Raw genomic sequence first — 19263 nt, 5'->3', positions numbered from 1 at the left:
GATAGAGAGGGAAAGGGTTCAGGGAGAGAAAAGAGGGATAGAGAGGGAAAGGGTTCAGGGAGAGAAAGAGGGATAGAGAGGGAAAGGGTTCAGGGAGAGAGAAGTGAGGGATAGAGAGGGAAAGGGTTCAGGGAGAGAAAAGAGGGATAGAGAGGGAAAGGGTTCAGGGAGAGAAAAGAGGGATAGAGAGGGAAAGGGTTCAGGGAGAGAGAAGAGGGATAGAGAGGGAAAGGGTTCAGGGAGAGAGAAGAGGGATAGAGGGGGAAAGGGTTCAGGGAGAGAGAAGTGAGGGATAGAGAGGGAAAGGGTTCAGGGAGAGAGAAGTGAGGGATAGAGAGGGAAAGGGTTCAGGGAGAGAGAAGTGAGGGATAGAGAGGGAAAGGGTTCAGGGAGAGAGAAGTGAGGGATAGAGAGGGAAAGGGTTCAGGGAGAGAGAGTGAGGGATAGAGAGGGAAAGGGTTCAGGGAGAGAGAAGTGAGGGATAGAGAGGGAAAGGGTTCAGGGAGAGAGAAGTGAGGGATAGAGAGGGAAAGGGTTCAGGGAGAGAGAAGTGAGGGATAGAGAGGGAAAGGGTTCAGGGAGAGAGAAGTGAGGGATAGAGAGGGAAAGGGTTCAGGGAGAGAGAAGTGAGGGATAGAGAGGGAAAGGGTTCAGGGAGAGAGAAGTGAGGGATAGAGAGGGAAAGGGTTCAGGGAGAGAGAAGTGAGGGATAGAGAGGGAAAGGGTTCAGGGAGAGAGAAGTGAGGGATAGAGAGGGAAAGGGTTCAGGGAGAGAAAAGAGGGATAGAGAGGGAAAGGGTTCAGGGAGAGAAAGAGGGATAGAGAGGGAAAGGGTTCAGGGAGAGAGAAGTGAGGGATAGAGAGGGAAAGGGTTCAGGGAGAGAGAAGTGAGGGATAGAGAGGGAAAGGGTTCAGGGAGAGAAAAGAGAGGGATAGAGGGGGAAAGGGTTCAGGGAGAGAGAAAAGAGGGATAGAGAGGGAAAGGGTTCAGGGAGAGAGAAGTGAGGGATAGAGAGGGAAAGGGTTCAGGGAGAGAGAAGAGAGGGATAGAGAGGGAAAGGGTTCAGGGAGAGAGAAGAGGGATAGAGAGGGAAAGGGTTTATGAAGAGAGAGAAGAAGGATGGAGAGGGAAAGAGAGAGAAGAAGGATGGAGAGGGAAAGAGAGAGAAGAAGGATGGAGAGGGAAAGAGAGAGAAGAAGGATAGAGAGGGAAAGGAAAGGTGACAGAGAGAACAAGAGATCAGAAAGAAGGACAGGGAGCATGAAGAGAAGTACTGTATAGAGATGAGAAGGGTCAGGGAGAGAGACATAAGAAGATGGACAGAAAAAGGAATAGAGAGAGAGCGAGCGAGTGAGAATAGAGGGAACGAGGAGAGCGGTGAAAGAGGTCAGGAGGATGGTGTGTTGCCAAATGTAGAGAGAGTTCTCCATGGAGGGGACCTGCTGAAGGCTGTCTCTGCTGCTCTGTCGTCGTTACCCCATTCCTGCACACACACACACACATACACACACACACACACACACACACACGCGCGGTTTCATTATTACAGCACATTTAAGTCAAATTTGAAAACTTCCTTTTTCTGTTTGAAAAAACACATGCGGTTTCATTACGTAAAATCAAAACACTTCCTTTAGAAGAGGCTCTTTAAGGATCCGTTTCCCCTGATGGATTATAGCTTCACATGACATCGTGACGAAAGCATTGTGGTGACTCTGTCCACGGTAACCCATATACTAGCACATTGTCTGGGGAGAGGGTTTAGTTTAATAAGTTCACCTCATCAAGCTAATTAATGAGATTATTACAGCTAACGAGAGGAGGAGGGCCCATGCAGGCTGGCCCAGGTCACAGAGGAGCAGTCATGGGAAGTTGACTCAAAGTGTGTTTGTGTTCAGTAGGGAGGCAGATAGAGACCACAGAGCCCCAGGACAGCAACACATTTAGACCCAACCAAAACATGAGATCATTACTTGACACATTGGAAAGAATCAACAACAAAAACAGAGCAAACTAGAATGCTATTTGTCCCTAAACAGAGAGAACACAGTGGCAGAATAGCTGACCACTGTGACTGACCCAGACTTAAAGGAAAGCTTTGACTATGTACAGCCTCAGTGAGCATAGCCTTGCTATTGAGAAAGGCCGTCGCAGGCAGACATGGCTCTCAGGAAATGACAGGCTATGTGCTCACTGCTGTTGTGACAAGAAAAGGGCAACCAGTGAAGAACAAACACCGTTGTGAAAACAAACATATTGACGTTTCATTATTTTCGCTTTTGTACTTGAACTATTTGCACATTGTTACAACACTGTATATAGACATAATATGACATTGGAAATGTCTTTATTCTTTTGGAACTTCTGTGAGTGTAATGTTTACTGTTCATTTTACTGTAAATGATCTACTCCACTTGCTTTGGAAATGTTAACATATGTTTCCCTTGCCAATATAACCCATAAATGAGAGTGAGAGAGATCTCCGCAATCTTCCCCAACTCAAGGATCGTGGTGTCAACCCTTCTACAGAGGAAGGACTTCCACCCTGCCACAATCCAAAGAATAAACGTCAATGTACATTATCCCACCCTCGATCTGGACTGTCTCTAGGACCATGTTCACCTGTACAGGGAGACAGTCACCATCCTTGCCAAGACTCTCAAGGACGTCACTTTAAACCCGACCTCTCCACCCAGGAACAGCGAAGCAATCTCCACCGCCGAGATCACTAAGGCAACACCCCGGACCAGCACCCAGGCTCCCCCAGCCCCGGCCACAGCACCACCAACCTCAACGCCCACCACAGCCAGTGCAGCTCAGGCCAGCCAGTGCAGCTCAGCTCAGCTCACCCCCCCCCCCCCCCCCCCCCCCCCTCCGGCAGTCTCACACCTGAAGGAGCCACAGCACAGCTTCAACCCTCCCCCCAGCCCACCAATGACATGACTGACATTAAACACATGCTGAGTCTACTATGCTCATAATCAACAAGGAGGCTATCTTAACTGATAAAAACGTCTTCCTCTGTGCCTCATACATTCCCCCCTCAGAGTCACAATACCACAATGAAGAGAGTTTCTCCATTCTACAGGGGGAGATTAGTCACTTTCAGGCCCAAGACGGCGTACTGGTCTGTGGAGACCTGACTGCTAGAATAGCAGAAGAACTAGACACTATTAAATTTGGCAGTTTGGAACATAAACTTTATCCAGTGGGGCAAAAAAGTTTTTAGTCAGCCACCAATTGTGCAAGTTCTCCCACTTAAAAAGATGAGAGAGGCCTGTAATTTTCATCATAGGTACACTTCAACTATGACAGACAAATTGAGGGAAAAAATCCAGAAAATCACATTGTAGGATTTTTAATGAATTTATTAGCAAATTATGGTGGAAAAAAAGTATTCGGTCACCTACAAACAAGCAAGATTTCTGGCTCTCACAGACCTGTAACTTCTTCTTTAAGAGGCTCTTCTGTCCTCCACTCGTTACCTGTATTAATGGCACCTGTTTGAACTTGTTATCAGTATAAAAGACACCTGTCCACAACCTCAAACAGTCACACTCCAAACTCCACTATGACCAAGACCAAAGAGCTGTCAAAGGACACCAGAAACAAAATTGTAGACCTGCACCAGACTGGGAAGACTGAATCTGCAATAGGTAAGCAGCTTGGTTTGAAGAAATCAACTGTGGGAGCAATTATTAGGAAATGGAAGACATACAAGACTACTGATAATCTCCCTCGATCTGGGGCTCCACGCAAGATCTCACCCCGTGGGGTCAAAATGATCACAAGAACGGTGAGCAAAAATCCCAGAACCACACGGGGGGACCTATTGAATGACCTGCAGAGAGCTGGGACCAAAGTAACAAAGCCTACCATCAGTAACACACTACGCCGCCAGGGACTCAAATCCTGCAGTGCCAGACGTGTCCCCCTGCTTAAGCCAGTACATGTACAGGCCCGTCTGAAGTTTGCTAGAGAGCATTTGGATGATCCAGAAGAAGATTGGGAGAATGTCATATGGTCAGATGAAACCAAAATATAACTTTTTGGTAAAAACTCAACTCGTCGTGTTTGGAGGACAAAGAATGCTGAGTTGCATCCAAAGAACACCATACCTACTGTGAAGCATGGGGGTGGAAACATGCTTTGGGGCTGTTTTTCGGCAAAGGGACCAGGACGACTGACCCGTGTAAAGGAAAGAATGAATGGGGCCATGTATCTTGAGATTTTGAGTGAAAACCTCCTTCCATCAGCAAGGGCATTGAAGATGAAACGTGGCTGGGTCTTTCAGCATGACAATGATCTCAAACACACCGCCCGGGCAACGAAGGAGTGGCTTCGTAAGAAGCATTTCAAGGTCCTGGAGTGGCCTAGCCAGTCTCCAGCTCTCAACCCCATAGAATATCTTTGGAGGGAGTTGAAAGTCCGTGTTGCCCAGCAACAGCCCCAAAACATCACTGCTCTAGAGGAGATCTGCATGGAAGAATGGGCCAAAATACCAGCAACAGTGTGTGAAAACCTTGTGAAGACTTACAGAAAACGTTTGACCTCTGTCATTGCCAACAAAGGGTATATAACAAAGTATTGAGATAAACTTTTGTTATTGACCAAATACTTATTTTCCACCATAATTTGCAAATAAATTCATTTTTTTTTCTCCATTTTGTCTGTCATAGTTGAAGTGTACCTATGATGAAAATTACAGGCCTCTCTCATCTTTTTAAGTGGGAGAACTTGCACAATTGGTGGCTGACTAAATACTTTTTTGCCCCACTGTATTTGACAAATGAGCCTCCTTGGCTAATCTAAAGAAACATAGAGCAAACCAAAAATAACAGATCATTAAAAAGGGTTTGATAATGATTGCAAAAATCGAAGAAAGTCATTGAGAAATATATCTAATGCAAAACACAGAATCAGACAACAACAATACACGCCTTCAATATGGAGAAACACTGAAGCAAAACAAACACACCCCAAGAACAGAGGAACAGCACATTAGAAATCAGCTGGATGGAATTGTGGAATCCATAGAATCAAACCACTTCTGGGAGAATTTGAATAAATGAAACAAATCTCATCATGAGGAATTGGCTATCCAAAATGGGGATATGTGGAGAAATCACCTTTGCAAACCTCTACAGCAATATAACAAAGATCCCAGAACAAAACAAGAAAAATATAAAATACTTGAATCAGCATTCAAAGACTATGAGAATCCTGTGGATACCCCAACTACAGAAGAAGAATTATTGGAAAAACGATATACTCTCCAACCCAAATAGGCCTGTGGTACTGATGGTATTTTAAATTAAATGATATAATTTACAGATCACAAATTCAAATTGGCTATACTCAAACTCTTCAACATTATCCTCACTGAAGGCATTTCCCCCTATTTCTGGAACCAAGGATTGGTCAGACCAATCCATAAAAAGGGAGACAAATTTGACCCAAATAATGACAGAGGAATTTGCGTTAACAGCAACTTTGGGAAAATTCTCTGCAGTATCATAAATAGTAGACTACGTCATTTCCTTGATGAACACAACGTCCTGAGCAGAAGCCAGAATAAAAAAAAGAGATTGTACAACAGACCACATTTACACCATCCACACTCTAATTGACCAACAAGTAAACCAAAACAAAGGCACAATCTACTCGTGTTTTGTCGACTTGAAGAAAGCATTTGATTCAATTTGACACACAAGTATTTTTTTTTAATGAACTAATAGAAACTGGTATTGGAGGAAAACATAATGATGTTATTAAATCAATGTACACTAAAAACAAATATGTGTTTTGCAACAAGCAAACAGACTTCTTCTCTCAGGGACATGGAGTGAAACAGGGCTTCCCAATAAGTCCAACACTATTTAACATCTACATTAATGAATTGGCAAAAACATTAGACGAATCTGCAGGAACTGGTATCACCGTACACAACACCGAAATCAAGTGTCTGCTGTACGCAGATGACCTGGTGTTGCTGTCTCCCACTAGAGGGGTTACAGCAGCACCTAGATCATCTGCACAGGGTCTGTCAGACCTGACCGTTAACCTAAAAAACCTGAATATAATGATTCTATTTGGACACAGTTCTATTACAACACACCAAAAACGACACGTTTCTAGGACTAAATATCAACAACACAGGTAGCTTTCACATTGTCACGCCCTGGTCAAAGTATTTTGTGTTTATCTTTATGTATTTGGTCAGGCCAGGGTGTGGCATGGGGTTTTTGTAATTGTGGTGTGTTTGTCTTGGGGTTTTGGTGGTGGTATTGGGATTGTTGCTGGACCGAGGACACTGGTGCGGGGAGCTGCTACCGGAGGACTGGAGTGTGGAGGTGGCACAGGATGGGCTAGACTGTGAAGGCGTACTGGAGATCTTGAGAGCAGTGTTGGCACAGGACGTGCAAGGCTAGGGATGTGTACAGGAGGCCTGGTACGTGAGGCTGGCACCAACTTCACCAGCTGACTAACACGCACCTCAGGACGAGTATGGAGCACTAACCCAGGTGCCATCAAATCCCCGACACGTTCCGTCGGCGAATTCCATGCAAAAAGCACCAACACAGCAACTCCCTCATTTCTCTCTCCTCCAATTTCCCCATTAACTCCTTCACAGTCTCTGTTTCGCTCACCTCCAACACCGGCTCTGGTTCGGGTCTCCTCCTAGGCTCCTCACGATAAACAGGGAGAGTTGGCTCAGGTCTGACTCCTGACTCTGCCACACTCTCCCTGAGCCCCCCCCCCAATACATTTTTGGGGCTGATTCTCAGGCTTCCTTCCGAGTCGCCGTGCTGCCTCCTCATTACGGCGCCTCTTCGCTCTCGCCGCCTCCAGTTCCTCTTTGGGGCGGCGATATTCTCCAGGCTGAGCCCAGGGTCCTTCTCCGTTTAGGATTTCCTCCCATGTCCAGAACTCCTTATAGCGCCTCTCCTCTTTGGGCTGCTCCTGCCTGTTGACACGCTGCTTGGTCCGTTGGTGGTGGGTGATTGTTCCTGTCTCTGTGTAGTGTTCACCAGATAGGCTGTAATTAGGTTTCACGTTCCGTTTGTTGTTTTTGTATTTATTTATTTATTTCATGTATCGCCGTTTTCTTTATTAAAGATCATGATTAACCACCACGCTGCATTTCGGTCCGACTCTCTCTCAACAAACGAAGAGCGCCGTTACAGAATCACCCACCACACACGGACCGAGCGGCGTGGTTACAGGCAGCGACCGCAGGAAAAGCGAAAGGAGGAATGGACATAGGAAGAACTAGAGGCGGCTAAAGCAGAGAGGCGCTGGTATGAAGAGGCAGCACGGCGACACGGATGGAAGCCTGAGAGTCGGCCCCAAAAATGTATTGGGGGGGGGCTTACAGGGAGTATGGCTATGCCAGGTAGGAGACCTGCGCAAACTCCCTGTGCTTACCGAGGGGCTAAAGAGACCGGGCAGGCACCGTGTTATGCTAGTGAGCGCACGGTGTCTCCAGTGCGGGTGCATAGCCCGGTACGGTTCATACCAGCCCTTCGTATTTGCCGGGCTAGAGTGGGCATCGAGCCAGGTAAGCTTGGGCAGGCTCGGTGCTCAAGAGCTCCAGTGCGCCTGCACGGTCCGGTCTATCCAGAGCCACCTCCACACACCAGTCCTCCGGTAGCAGCTCCCCGCACCAGGCTTCCTGTGCGTGTCCTCGCTCCAGTCTCACCAGTGCCCGCACCACGCATCAGGCCTACAGTGCGCCTCGCCTCTCCTGCTCTGTCGGAGTCTCCCGCCTGTTCAGCACAGCCAGAACCTTCCTCCTCTCCTGCGCTGTCGGAGTCTCCCGCCTGTTCAGCGCTATCAGAGCCTTCTCTCTCTACAGCGCTGCCGGAGCCTCCTGCCTGTTTGAAGCAGCCTGAGCTGCCAGTCTGCATGGAGCTGTCAGTCTGCAAGAGCTGCCAGTCTGCAAGGAGCTGCCAGTCTGCAAGGAGCTGCCAGTCTGCAAGGAGCTGCCAGTCTGCAAGGAGCTGTCAGCCTGCAAGGAGCTGCCAGTCTGCAGGGAACTGTCAGTCTGCAAGGAGCTGTCAGTCTGCAAGGAGCTGTCAGTCTGCAAGGAGCTGCCAGTCTGTAAGGAGCTGTCAGTCTGCATGAAGCAGCCAGAGCTGTCAGTCTGCAAGGAGCTGCCAGTCTGCAAGGAGCTGCCAGTCTGCAAGGAGCTGTCAGTCTGCAAGGAGCTGCCAGTCTGCAAGGAGCTGCCAGTCTGCAAGGAGCTGTCAGCCTGCATGGAGCAGTCAGAGCTAACAGTCTGCAAGGAGCTGCCAGTCTGCAGGGAGCTGTCAGTCTGCAAGGAGCTGTCAGTCTGCAAGGAGCTGTCAGTCTGCAAGGAGCTGTCAGTCTGCAAGGAGCTGTCAGCCTGCATGGAGCAGTCAGAGCTGTCAGTCTGCAAAGAGCTGCCAGTCTGCAAGGAGCTGTCAGCCTGCATGGAGCAGTCAGAGCTGTCAGTCTGCATAGAGCAGCTAGATCCGCCAGTCAACCAGAATCTTCCAGATCTGCTAGTCAACCTGAATCTTCCAGATCCGCCAGCCAGCCAGGATCTACCGGAGCCTACTACCTACCTGAGCTTCATCTCAGTACTGGGCTTCCTCTCAGTACTGGGCTTCCTCTCAGTACTGGGCTTCCTCTCAGTACTGGGCTTCCCCTCAGTCCCGAGCTGCCTCAGTCCCGAGCTGCCCCTCAGTCCCGAGCTACCCCTCAGTCCCGAGCTGCCCCTCAGTCCCGAGCTGTCCCTCAGTCCCGAGATGCCCCTCAGTCACGAGCTGCTCCTTAGTTCTGTGGGGTTCTGGGTGAGGACTATTAGGCCATGGTCTGCGGCGAGGGTGGACTATCCAGGGACGAAGGGAGAGGGGACTAAGACATTAAATGAGTGGGGTCCACGTCCCACCATGGACAGACGCCCACCCGGACCCTCCCTATTGTTTTGAGGTGCGTTCGGGAGTCCGCACCTTAGGGGGGGGGGGGGTTCTGTCACGCCCTGGTCAAAGTATTTTGTGTTTATCTTTATGTATTTGGTCAGGCCAGGGTGTGGCATGGGGTTTTTGTAATTGTGGTGTGTTTGTCTTGGGGTTTTGGTGGTGGTATTGGGATTGTTGCTAGTAGGGTTATCTAGCAAAGTCTATGGCTGTCTGGAGTGGTTCTCAATTAGAGGCAGGTGTTTATCGTTGTCTCTGATTGGGAACCATATTTAGGCAGCCATATTCTTTGAGTTTGTCGTGGGTGATTGTCCTTAGTGTCCTATGTGTACTCTCTGTTAGTTTGCACCAGATAGGCTGTTTCGGTTTCGTTTCTTGTTTTGTAGTGTTTGTGTAGTGTTCGTGTTTCTTTGTTTGATTAAACATGAATCTCAATCGACACGCTGCGTTTTGGTCCGATCCTTGTTCTACCTCTTCGTCAGAGGAGGATATAGAAGAAAACCGTAACACACATGGCTGTAAGCGAGCTGAGACAAAGCAAGAAGAGCATTCTATGCCATTAAAAGGAACATTAAAATCGAAAGTCCAATTAGAATATGGCTAAACATTTTCCAATCAGTTATAGAACCAATTGCTCTATATGGCAGCAAAGTATGGGATCTGCTCTCTAATAATGAATTTACTAAATGGGACAAACATCCCATCGAAATACTGCATGCAGAGTTTTGCAAGACTGTATTGCAAGAGAAACTCAGAATTGGGCCAATAGCCCCTCCTTATTCGAGTTCAAAAAAGAGACATCAAATTTTACAACCATCTAAAAACAAGTGACCCCAAAAACATTCCTTCACAAAGTCCTACAATGTCAACACATGACACAAGGGAAGAGTCCCCTCAGCCAGCTGGTTCTGGGGCTCAGTTCACTACGCCAAACCAACCCCATAGAGCCTCAGGACAGCACTCAGAAAATCTGGCCCAACCAAATCATCACAACGCAAAAATAAGAATACATCACCTATTGGAAAGACACCACAAGAAAATCAAAGTAAACTTCAATGCTATTTGGCTCTAAACAGACAGTACATGGTGTCAGACTATCTGACCACTATGACTGATAGAAAGGGAAACACTGACTAGGTACAGACTCAGGGAGCACACAACCTGAGGGTCAGCCAGTGAAAAGTGCAATGTAATGTCAATAATATTTCCCCTTTTGTTTTGCTTTTCATACCATGTGGCTTCTCAGTCAGGTTGAGACTGGTCTACTAACATTGCTTTAATCTATTATTATTCTCATTGATATTGTTGTTGTAGTTGCTGTTCATGGTAATCCCATTTCCACTACTACTATTGTTATTGCTGTTGGTCCCTCAATTTCTTATATATGTATATTTTGACAATGTAAGTAATTTAACTTTCCATGTCAATAAAGTCTATGAGAGAGAGAGTTGTTATGTATTATTATCAGATGTGTGGTTGTTGCTTAGGTGTCCAAAAGGTGGAGGAAGTCAATGAGAGTGGGTTTACCTTTTAGATAAATGACAAAGTATATTGAGTTGAATTGGAGAGAGAGAGACCTTACCTGAGAGGTAATGCTGACACGTTTGAGGGTCAGGTCTGGAAACACGCAAACAAATAGAATCATGTAAAAAAGGATGTCAGTGATGATGACTATATGAAGGCATTATGAGACATAAGATCATTGAATCACTCTATTCACAAACAAATAGAATCATGTAAAAAAGGATGTCAGTGATGATGACTATATGAAGGCATTATGAGACATAAGATCATTGAATCACTCTATTCACTTACAAACACTCACCAAGAACATGGTCCCCGGAATGAAGCTTGGCCCATAGAAGAGCCCCCTCCCTAGACATAAGAGAGAAATACTACTATAAATACTATTTTAAATGGATAAATACTATTAGAAAACTATTCTAAAGGGAGAAATACTATTAGAAAACTATTCTAAAGGGAGAAATACTATTAGAAAACTATTCTAAAGGGAGAAATACTATTAGAAAACTATTCTAAAGGGAGAAATACTATTAGAAAACTATTCTAAAGGGAGAAATACTATTAGAAAACTATTCTAAAGGGAGAAATACTATTAGAAAACTATTCTAAAGGGAGAAATACTATTAGAAAACTATTCTAAAGGGAGAAATACTATCAGAAAACTATTCTAAAGGGAGAAATACTATTAGAAAACTATTCTAAAGGGAGAAATACTATCAGAAAACTATTCTAAAGGGAGAAATACTATTAGAAAACTATTCTAAAGGGAGAAATACTATTAGAAAACTATTCTAAAGGGAGAAATACTATTAGAAAACTATTCTAAAGGGAGAAATACTATCAGAAAACTATTCTAAAGGGAGAAATACTATCAGAAAACTATTCTAAAGGGAGAAATACTATTAGAAATACTATTCTAAAACATCTCATGCTCTATGATATTACTGTACTTCCCTGAAAGTTAGAGACTCATAGAGGATCCAACACCCACCTTTTCCGCTTTTCTTCCCCCATTACCTTAACTGGACAATGAGAAGAGAAACGAGAGAAGAGAATTACAAACTGAAAAGGTGTAATGAACAGAGTCAGTGATGTCATATTTGAATGGTGAAGGACATTTCTTTAAAGGTTTACTAGCCTGGTCCCAGATCAGTTTGTGCTGTCCTGCAAACTCCTATTAAGGTAAACCGCTCCTGGTTGACAAGAGAGCACAAACTGTTCTGGGAACAGAGTATAGGTTAACAGGTGTAACATTACCTTTCCTCTGCACCGCCACACCCACGCCCACCAGTAGAATGAAGAACAGAACCACAACAGAAAGACATCCCAACACCAGAGGCCAGTCCACTCCAGTCAGCCCTAGCAGAAAGACAATATCACCTGTCAATCAACGAGCCCCCATATAATACCTATTATCTTAATTAGAGCCAGTTTGCTACAGCAGGAAACTAATCCTGCAGCAACAGGAAATGTTGTAATTTCCAGGTTATAATTATTGGACATTTTTTGGAGAAGTTGAAAAACATTTCATAATGAAAAATCTGTGGAAATTGTGTCTGTGTCTAATATCAATACCAAACATCAGGCCCACACTGTGTCTAATATCAATACCAAACATCAGGCCCACACTGTGTCTAATATCAATACCAAACACCAAGCCCACACTGTGTCTAACATCAATACCAAACATCAGGCCCACACTGTGTCTAACATCAATACCAAACACCAAGCCCACACTGTGTCTAATATCAATACCAAACACCAAGCCCACACTGTGTCTAATATCAATACCAAACACCAAGCCCACACTGGGTCTAACATCAATACCAAACATCAGGCCCACACTGTGTCTAATATCAATACCAAACATCAGGCCCACACTGTGTCTAATATCAATACCACGTCAGAAGGTGATTTGTTGATTGTAGTGGTTCCGTGAGTTACCTGGTGAGGAGGAAGGGGAGATGGTGGTCTTTTCTGGAAGACAATGACAGACAATATTATAGGTGAAAAATAATTCAAGGCTGCCTCTTGAGTGGTGTGAGTTGACGCACACAAGCTCAGACAGACACAGACATCAGAGAGATGCAGACCTATGATTCTAGGCACAGCCAGCAGTGCACTTCTCTCTGAGTGGCTCCACTCTGCTCCCAGCAGGGAACTGTATTGGCACTGGTACTGGTCCGACAACGGGCCGTCCTGGGCAGGCAGGGATGAGAGAGCAAAAAGGGCACGATGTCGGGTAGCGGGGGCACTACGGGTGGCATCAGGGAAGGTACTTCCCAGGCGGTATAGAGAGAAGCGGGCACCAGGGAAGGCAGGTGAGCCAGTACACACCAAGGCCCACTCCCCAGCCTGGCTCTGGAGAGAGAGAGTGGGCACCGGCAACAGCTCTGGGATGGCAGGCCCACCAGAGAAAAGATGGAGAGAGAGTATGGGTATCAGATTTTTCTCAAACACAATCCTAACCTTAACCATTGGGAATAAAATACGTAACTGACATTAGATCAGTGTCTAGCTGCAATTTCACCTCTCAACCAGATCTCTCACCTGTGACCGTGACAAGAACTGGATGACTGGCGGTTGAATTAGCTGGTCCCTGACGAGGCACTGTAACCTGGTAGAGGCAGGTGTAGGACCCCCCCTCGCCTCCCCTCACGGGCCCCAGGTGGAAGGCCCCGGTCTGGGCTGTGGAGTGGGACACCAGGGAGGCCTGGGGGTGGACCATGGAGCTCCCCATGGAGTGCCCAGTCACTTTAGCTGTCCTCAGCAGTAGGAAAGCCTCTGGTTTCGGGCTCTGCTGGGAGTGAGGAGGAGGGGGGGAGCAGTGGAAGGATAACGTCTGGCCGTGCTTCACCTGACCACCTGGGGGATCAACTGAGAGGATGGGTGGGAGGAGAGGGGGGGGAGGAGGAGGAGGAGGAGCTCTAGGAGAAGCTACACCTAGACAGAAAGAGGGAGAGAGAGAGAGATGTATGCTGCAGTTGTTTATGTGTTGGGGGGCTAGGGGGGGGGCTAGGGGGGGGGGCTGGGGTCAGTCTGTTTTATCTGGAGTATTTCCCCTCTTATCCGGCGTCCTGTGTGAATTTAAGTTTTCTCTCTCTCTCTCTCTCTCTCTCTCTCTCTCTCTCTCTCTCTCTCTCTCTCTCTCTCTCTCTCTCTCCCTCTCTCTCTCTCTCCCTCTCTCTCTGTTGGCCTGTTGCACCCTCTCACACACTGTGATTATTATTATTTGACCCTTCTGGTCATCTATGATCATTTGAACATCTTGGCCATGTTCTGTTATAATCTCCACCCGGCACAGCCAGAAGAGGACCGGCCATGAATTCAGGAGCTTGTTACGTAATAAACTTTATCAAACCAAATGCACAGTTGTCTATAGGCACTATGTACTGAAACTATACATTTAGACATTGGATATTTAGCAGAAATTGTATATCCGGTCTTTGAGGTAATGTGAGAACTGCCATTTAAGCTTACCCTCTGTTGTCATTCACACTTCCTGCCTTAACTGTCAGGCTTGATGTTTGTGGTTTCTATATAACCTTCAGGGTGTAACAGTACGATACACACATTCATGCACACACACACACGTAACCACTGAGAACACCTATGGCAGTTTGGCCAGTGGTGGTGGAGAAGCGGATGGGAGTGTTTATTGACTTCCATCACCAGAGGCTTTTAACCTAGCATAAATCTCAGAACCTTTTCTCACTTTGAAATAGCATTTCCATGTACCGTTACAATAAATTGCAGAAAAAGATTTCTGTGACTTTGATTTTCATCATTATTATAATTTTTTGTAGTGTGGCGCTTGCAGTAGTTTCTGTCCGAGATCCACGGGTCCAACTTTCTCAACTGCTTGATCCAAAATCATCAATCATGAATATAAAACTCAGTATAAAACTCTAAATCTCACCTTGTTGTTTCAGAGTCAGATAGTGGCTGTATGGGCTGTACATCCCCTGGCTGTTCTGATATAGGCAGCAGTATAGAACCTCCCGGGCCGAATCCTCCCTCACTCTCACTGTGAACTGGGCCTCCTGTCTCTCACTGGGGAAAGTCATGGTGTCCACCAGCTTTTTAACCCGGTGGAGTCTGAACAGGGTCCCTCCAGGGCCCTCAGGGGCCCGACAGACCAGGACCACAGCCCCCAGGCTGGTGTTTTCTACAGAGGAGGCCTGGGTGAGGGAGGGTGTTGGGGGGGAGACTGGGAGGAGGTCTGAGGATACTGTACCTGGGGAGGAGCAGTCAAGTGTGAGGCCCAGTAATAGTAAACACTGCATTCCACTCAACAGATAGAGGACACAGGAGGCTGCTGAGGGGAGAACGGATCATAATAATGTCCGGAACGGAGTAAATGGAATGGAACCAAACACCTGGAAACCATGTATTTGATGTATTTGATACCATTCGACTAATTCCTCTGCGGTCACTACCACGTGCCCGTCCTCCCCAATTAAGGTGCCACCAACCTCCTGTGATCTAGGATCACATTACCCCATTTAAATAGACTACTTAAATTGTCAGGAAATAAAGATGACAGAACTGATGCCAAACATCAGTGAAATATCTCTGTAACTGAAATGGCTAAACTTCTTTACCCTGACATCTACAACATAAGTGTCAGTCGATTCATATTCAAAGTACTTACCCCAAAGTTGTAGATAACAGATGAGCAGAACAAATATCCAAAGTGAGAGATGGTATCGACAGACAAGCATCTTTGAAGGAGCAAGCAGTCTCTCTTCTGTGTAGATGTGGAAGCATCTGCTCTAGGTGGAGGCAAACAGGATCTGCTGTGTGTGTGTGTGTGTGTGTGTGTGTGTGTGTGTGTGTGTGTGTGTGTGTGTGTGTGTGTGTGTGTGTGTGTGTGTGTGTGTGTGTGTGTGTGTGTGTGTGTGTGTGTGTGTGTGTGTGTGTGTGTGTGTGTGTGTGTGTGTGTGTGTGTGTGTGCGAGCGAGCGAGCGAGCGTGCGTGTGTGTGTGTTTGAAAAGTATGACAATGTCTTAAAATAGGACTGAGAGGAAGTACAACATACAGGCACACTTCCTTTTAAGGGGTTTGTTAATGGGATGTGAGGTCATATAATAATAAACCAAGACCACAGAATGTCCCTAGTGTGAATCCATGCATATTGTACACAGAGCATGAGACATACACTGAGTGTACAAAACATTAAGAACACTTGCTCTTTCCATGACATAAACTGGCCAGGTGAATCCAGGTGAAAGCTAGGATCCCTTATTGATGTCACTTGTTAAATACACTTCAATCAGTATAGATAAAGAGGAGGAGACTGGTTAAAGGAGGATTTTTAAGCCTTGAGACAATTGAGACTTTGATTGTGTATGTGTGTCATTCAGATTGTGAATGGACAAGACAAAATATTTATGCGCCTTTGAGCAGGGTATGGTAGTAAATGCCAGGTGCACCAGTTTGTGGCAAGAACTGCAACGATGCTGGGTTTTTCACACTCAATAGTTTCGTGTGTGTATCAAGAATGGTCCACCACCCAAAGGACATCCAGTCAACTTGACAAAACTGTGGGAAGCATTGGAGTCAACATGGGCCAGCATCCCTTTGGAACGCTTTCAACACCTTGTGGAGTCCATACCCATGCTCTTTATGTAGTCGTCACAAGTTCATTAATCATATGGGTAAAGTAGGCAACATGCACAGAGCAGACAGACACAATGAAGTAGTGTAATGCCTCTGGAGACGCCTTGCAGTACAACACTGACACCTAGTGGATGGGAAGCTGCACTGCCGTCCTGCCATAGATCATATGGAACTTTTATGGACAAGAACTGGGACAGTTCTGAAGCATAATAAAACCAAATCAATTGTGCTTTTAACATCATATTTCAATGGAATTCATTTATTTAGCCATATTTAATGTATTGCTTTGACATTTATTAAACAAAGGGATAAATCTATTAGCTCTGGTCCATGGCAAGAGTGTGGGTTCCTCTACTAACCTCTACTAGTGAAGGACTGCGCCCTGGACCAGAGCTAGATATTGACTTCAAAGTGGTGATAGTGCATTTGCTGCGTAAATACGCGCAATAATAGAGGTGTCCACAGTGGAGATGTCATAATACCCATACAACCTAGCGGTCAAACTTTTTTCCACCCTTCATTTATCTCGATAGGGGATTTTAGAAACACTTGGAGAACTTCAAATATGCAGAAAAAATTGAGGACTCCAAATATGATGAACACGTATTGATGCATTGCTCGCTAATGTCCATTCATTCCCTCATTCACAAAGTCGACGAAATCAGGGCAAGAGTTGCTTTCCAAAGAGATATCTGGGATTGTAACATACTCTGTTTCACAGAAACATGGCTCACTTGGGACATGCTGTAGGAGTCAGTACAGCCAACGGGATTTTCAGCATCGCGCCGACAGGAATAAACATCTCTATGGTAAGAAGAAGGGATGGGTGCAAGTTTCATAACAACTCATGGTGTAATTGTAGCAACATACAGGAACTCAAGTTCTTTTGTTCACCTGACCTAGAATTCCTCACAATCAAATGCCGAACGTATTGTCTTCCAAGAGATCTCCCCTCGGTTATTGTCACAGCCGTGTATATCCCATCGCAATCAGATACCAAGACGGCCATTAAGGAACTTCATGGACTTTATGCAAACTGGAAACCATATATCCTGAGGCTGCATTTATTGTAGCTGGGGATTTTAACAAAGCTGATTTGAGAACAAGGCTACCTATATTCTATCAGCATATCGATTGCAGTACACGAGCGAGGAACATGCTCGACTATTGCTACTCTAACTTCTGCGATGCATACAAGGCCCTCCACCGCCCTCCTTTTGGCAAATCTGACCATGACTCCATGTTGTTGCTCCCCTCCTATAGGCAGAAACTAAAACAGGAAGCGCCGTGTGTAGGTCTATCCAATGCTGGTCTGACCAATCGGATTCCAAGCTTCAAGATTACTTCGATCACGTGGACTGGGACATGTTCTGGGTAGCCTCAGAGAACAACATTGACGTATACGCTGACTCGGTGAGCGAGTTTATAAGGAACTGTATAGGAGATGTTGTACCCACTGGGACTATTAAAACCTTCCCTAACCAGAAACCGTGGATTGATGGCAGCATTCAAGCTAAACTGAAAGCATGTGTACCACCACATTTAACCATAGCAAGGTGGCTGGGAATATGGTTGTATATTCCCTCCATAAGTCAATCAGGCAAAACGTCTGTACAGAGACAAAGTGGAGTTGCAATTCAACGTCTCAGACATGAGACGTATGTAGCGGGGTCTACTGACATTTACGGATTACAAAAAAAAAACGGCCACGTCGCGGACATTGACGTCTTGCTTCCAGACAAATTAAACAATTTCTTTGCGCGCTTTGAGGACAATACAGTGCCACCGACGCGGCCCGCTACCAAAGACTGTGGCCTTTCCTTCTCCATCGCCGACATGAGTAAACCATTTAAACATGTTAACCCCCAGACGGCATCCCTAGCCACGTCCTCCCGGCTAGATTCGTGATTCTATGCTGTGGTTCGTGCAGATATCCAAGGGTTTGCGATGTTCAGTAATGAGACTAATGAGGTCAAATTCATTAATAAGCGACTGTTTTGATAAGATATGAAAATATCAGAAGAGTTATATTCAGGAAATTGAAACTCTATAAACAACATGTTCCCGTAGTGCCCCGACTTCCGAGTTAATTAAAGATACATGATTAGTTAAATCGTGTAATTAAATGACACATAGAGAATTGATTTGATATTATACAGTCTTCACATTTAATGATAGTCAACAACACGACACTGCTGATGCACAACCAAATTTCGAAATGGCACCTTATTTTTCTAACTCTCAACAGTAAGTTGAGACCCCGAATGTATATAAATATACAGTACCAATCAAAGGTTTGGACACACCTACTCATTCAAGGGTTTTTATTTACTTTTACTAGTTTCTACATTGTAGAATTTGAGTGAAGACATCAAAACTATGAAATAACACATGTGAAATCATGTAGTAACCAAAAAAGTGATTCTTCAAAGTAGCCAACATTTGCCTTGATGACAGCTTTGCATACTCTTGGCATTCTCTCAACCAGCTTCATGAGGTAGTCACCTGGAATGCTGAAACTGGCTCTCATGAGGACCGCCACAGGAAAGGAAGATCCAGAGTTACCTCTGCTGCAAAGGATAAATTCATTAGAGTTAACTGCACCTCTGATTGTAGCCCAAATAAATGCTTCACTGAGTTCCAGTAACATACACATCTCAACATCAACTGCTCATAGGAGACTGCATGAATCAGGCCTTCATGGTCGATTTGCTGCAAAGAAACCACTACTAAAGGACACCCATATTTAGAAGAGACTTGCTTGGGCCAAGAAATGCGAGCAATGGACATTAGACCGGTGGAAATCTGTCCTTTGGTCTGATGAGTCCAAATTTGAGATTTTTGGTTCCAACCGCCATGTATTCATGAGATGCTGAGTAGGTGAATGGATGATCTACACATCTGTGGTTCCCACCGTGAAACATGGAGGAGGTGTGATGGTGTGGGGGTGCTTTGCTGTTGACACTGTCAGTGATTTATTTAGAATTCAAGGCACACAACCAGCATGGATACCACAGCATTCTGCAGCATTCTCTTTCAACAGGACAATGACCAAAAACACACCTCACAGGCTGTGTAAGGGCTATTTGACCAAGAAGGAGGAGAGCGATGAAGTGCTGCATCAGATGACCTGGCCTATATAAATATATAAAATAATAAAGGTATTATGAT

At 45.5% G+C, this 19263-nt stretch overlaps 1 protein-coding gene across 2 annotated transcripts; it reads right to left on the bottom strand.

The window, feature by feature from the left end:
• Positions 1 to 1154: 1154 nt before the first annotated feature.
• On the bottom strand, positions 1155 to 15277 carry LOC109876233 (uncharacterized). Of its 2 annotated transcripts, none has more exons than XM_031832541.1 (10): positions 15125 to 15277; positions 14390 to 14707; positions 13021 to 13413; positions 12564 to 12863; positions 12415 to 12447; positions 11728 to 11829; positions 11462 to 11492; positions 10762 to 10821; positions 10529 to 10563; positions 1155 to 1484 (listed from the first exon to the last, which is right to left on the bottom strand). In XM_031832541.1, the coding sequence occupies exons 1-10, from the start codon at positions 15192 to 15194 to the stop codon at positions 1474 to 1476; spliced, it is 1353 nt and encodes a 450-aa protein (XP_031688401.1). In that variant the 5' UTR covers positions 15195 to 15277; the 3' UTR covers positions 1155 to 1473. The 2 variants fall into 2 exon arrangements, with proteins under 2 accessions (XP_031688401.1, XP_020324279.2); XM_020468690.2 differs by having other exon boundaries at positions 10772 to 10821; positions 15125 to 15274.
• Positions 15278 to 19263: the final 3986 nt, after the last annotated feature.

Source organism: Oncorhynchus kisutch, linkage group LG1 (genome assembly GCF_002021735.2).
Source record: "Oncorhynchus kisutch isolate 150728-3 linkage group LG1, Okis_V2, whole genome shotgun sequence".
Lineage (NCBI taxonomy): Eukaryota > Metazoa > Chordata > Actinopteri > Salmoniformes > Salmonidae > Oncorhynchus > Oncorhynchus kisutch.
This window is presented reverse-complemented; position numbering and strand designations above follow the sequence as displayed.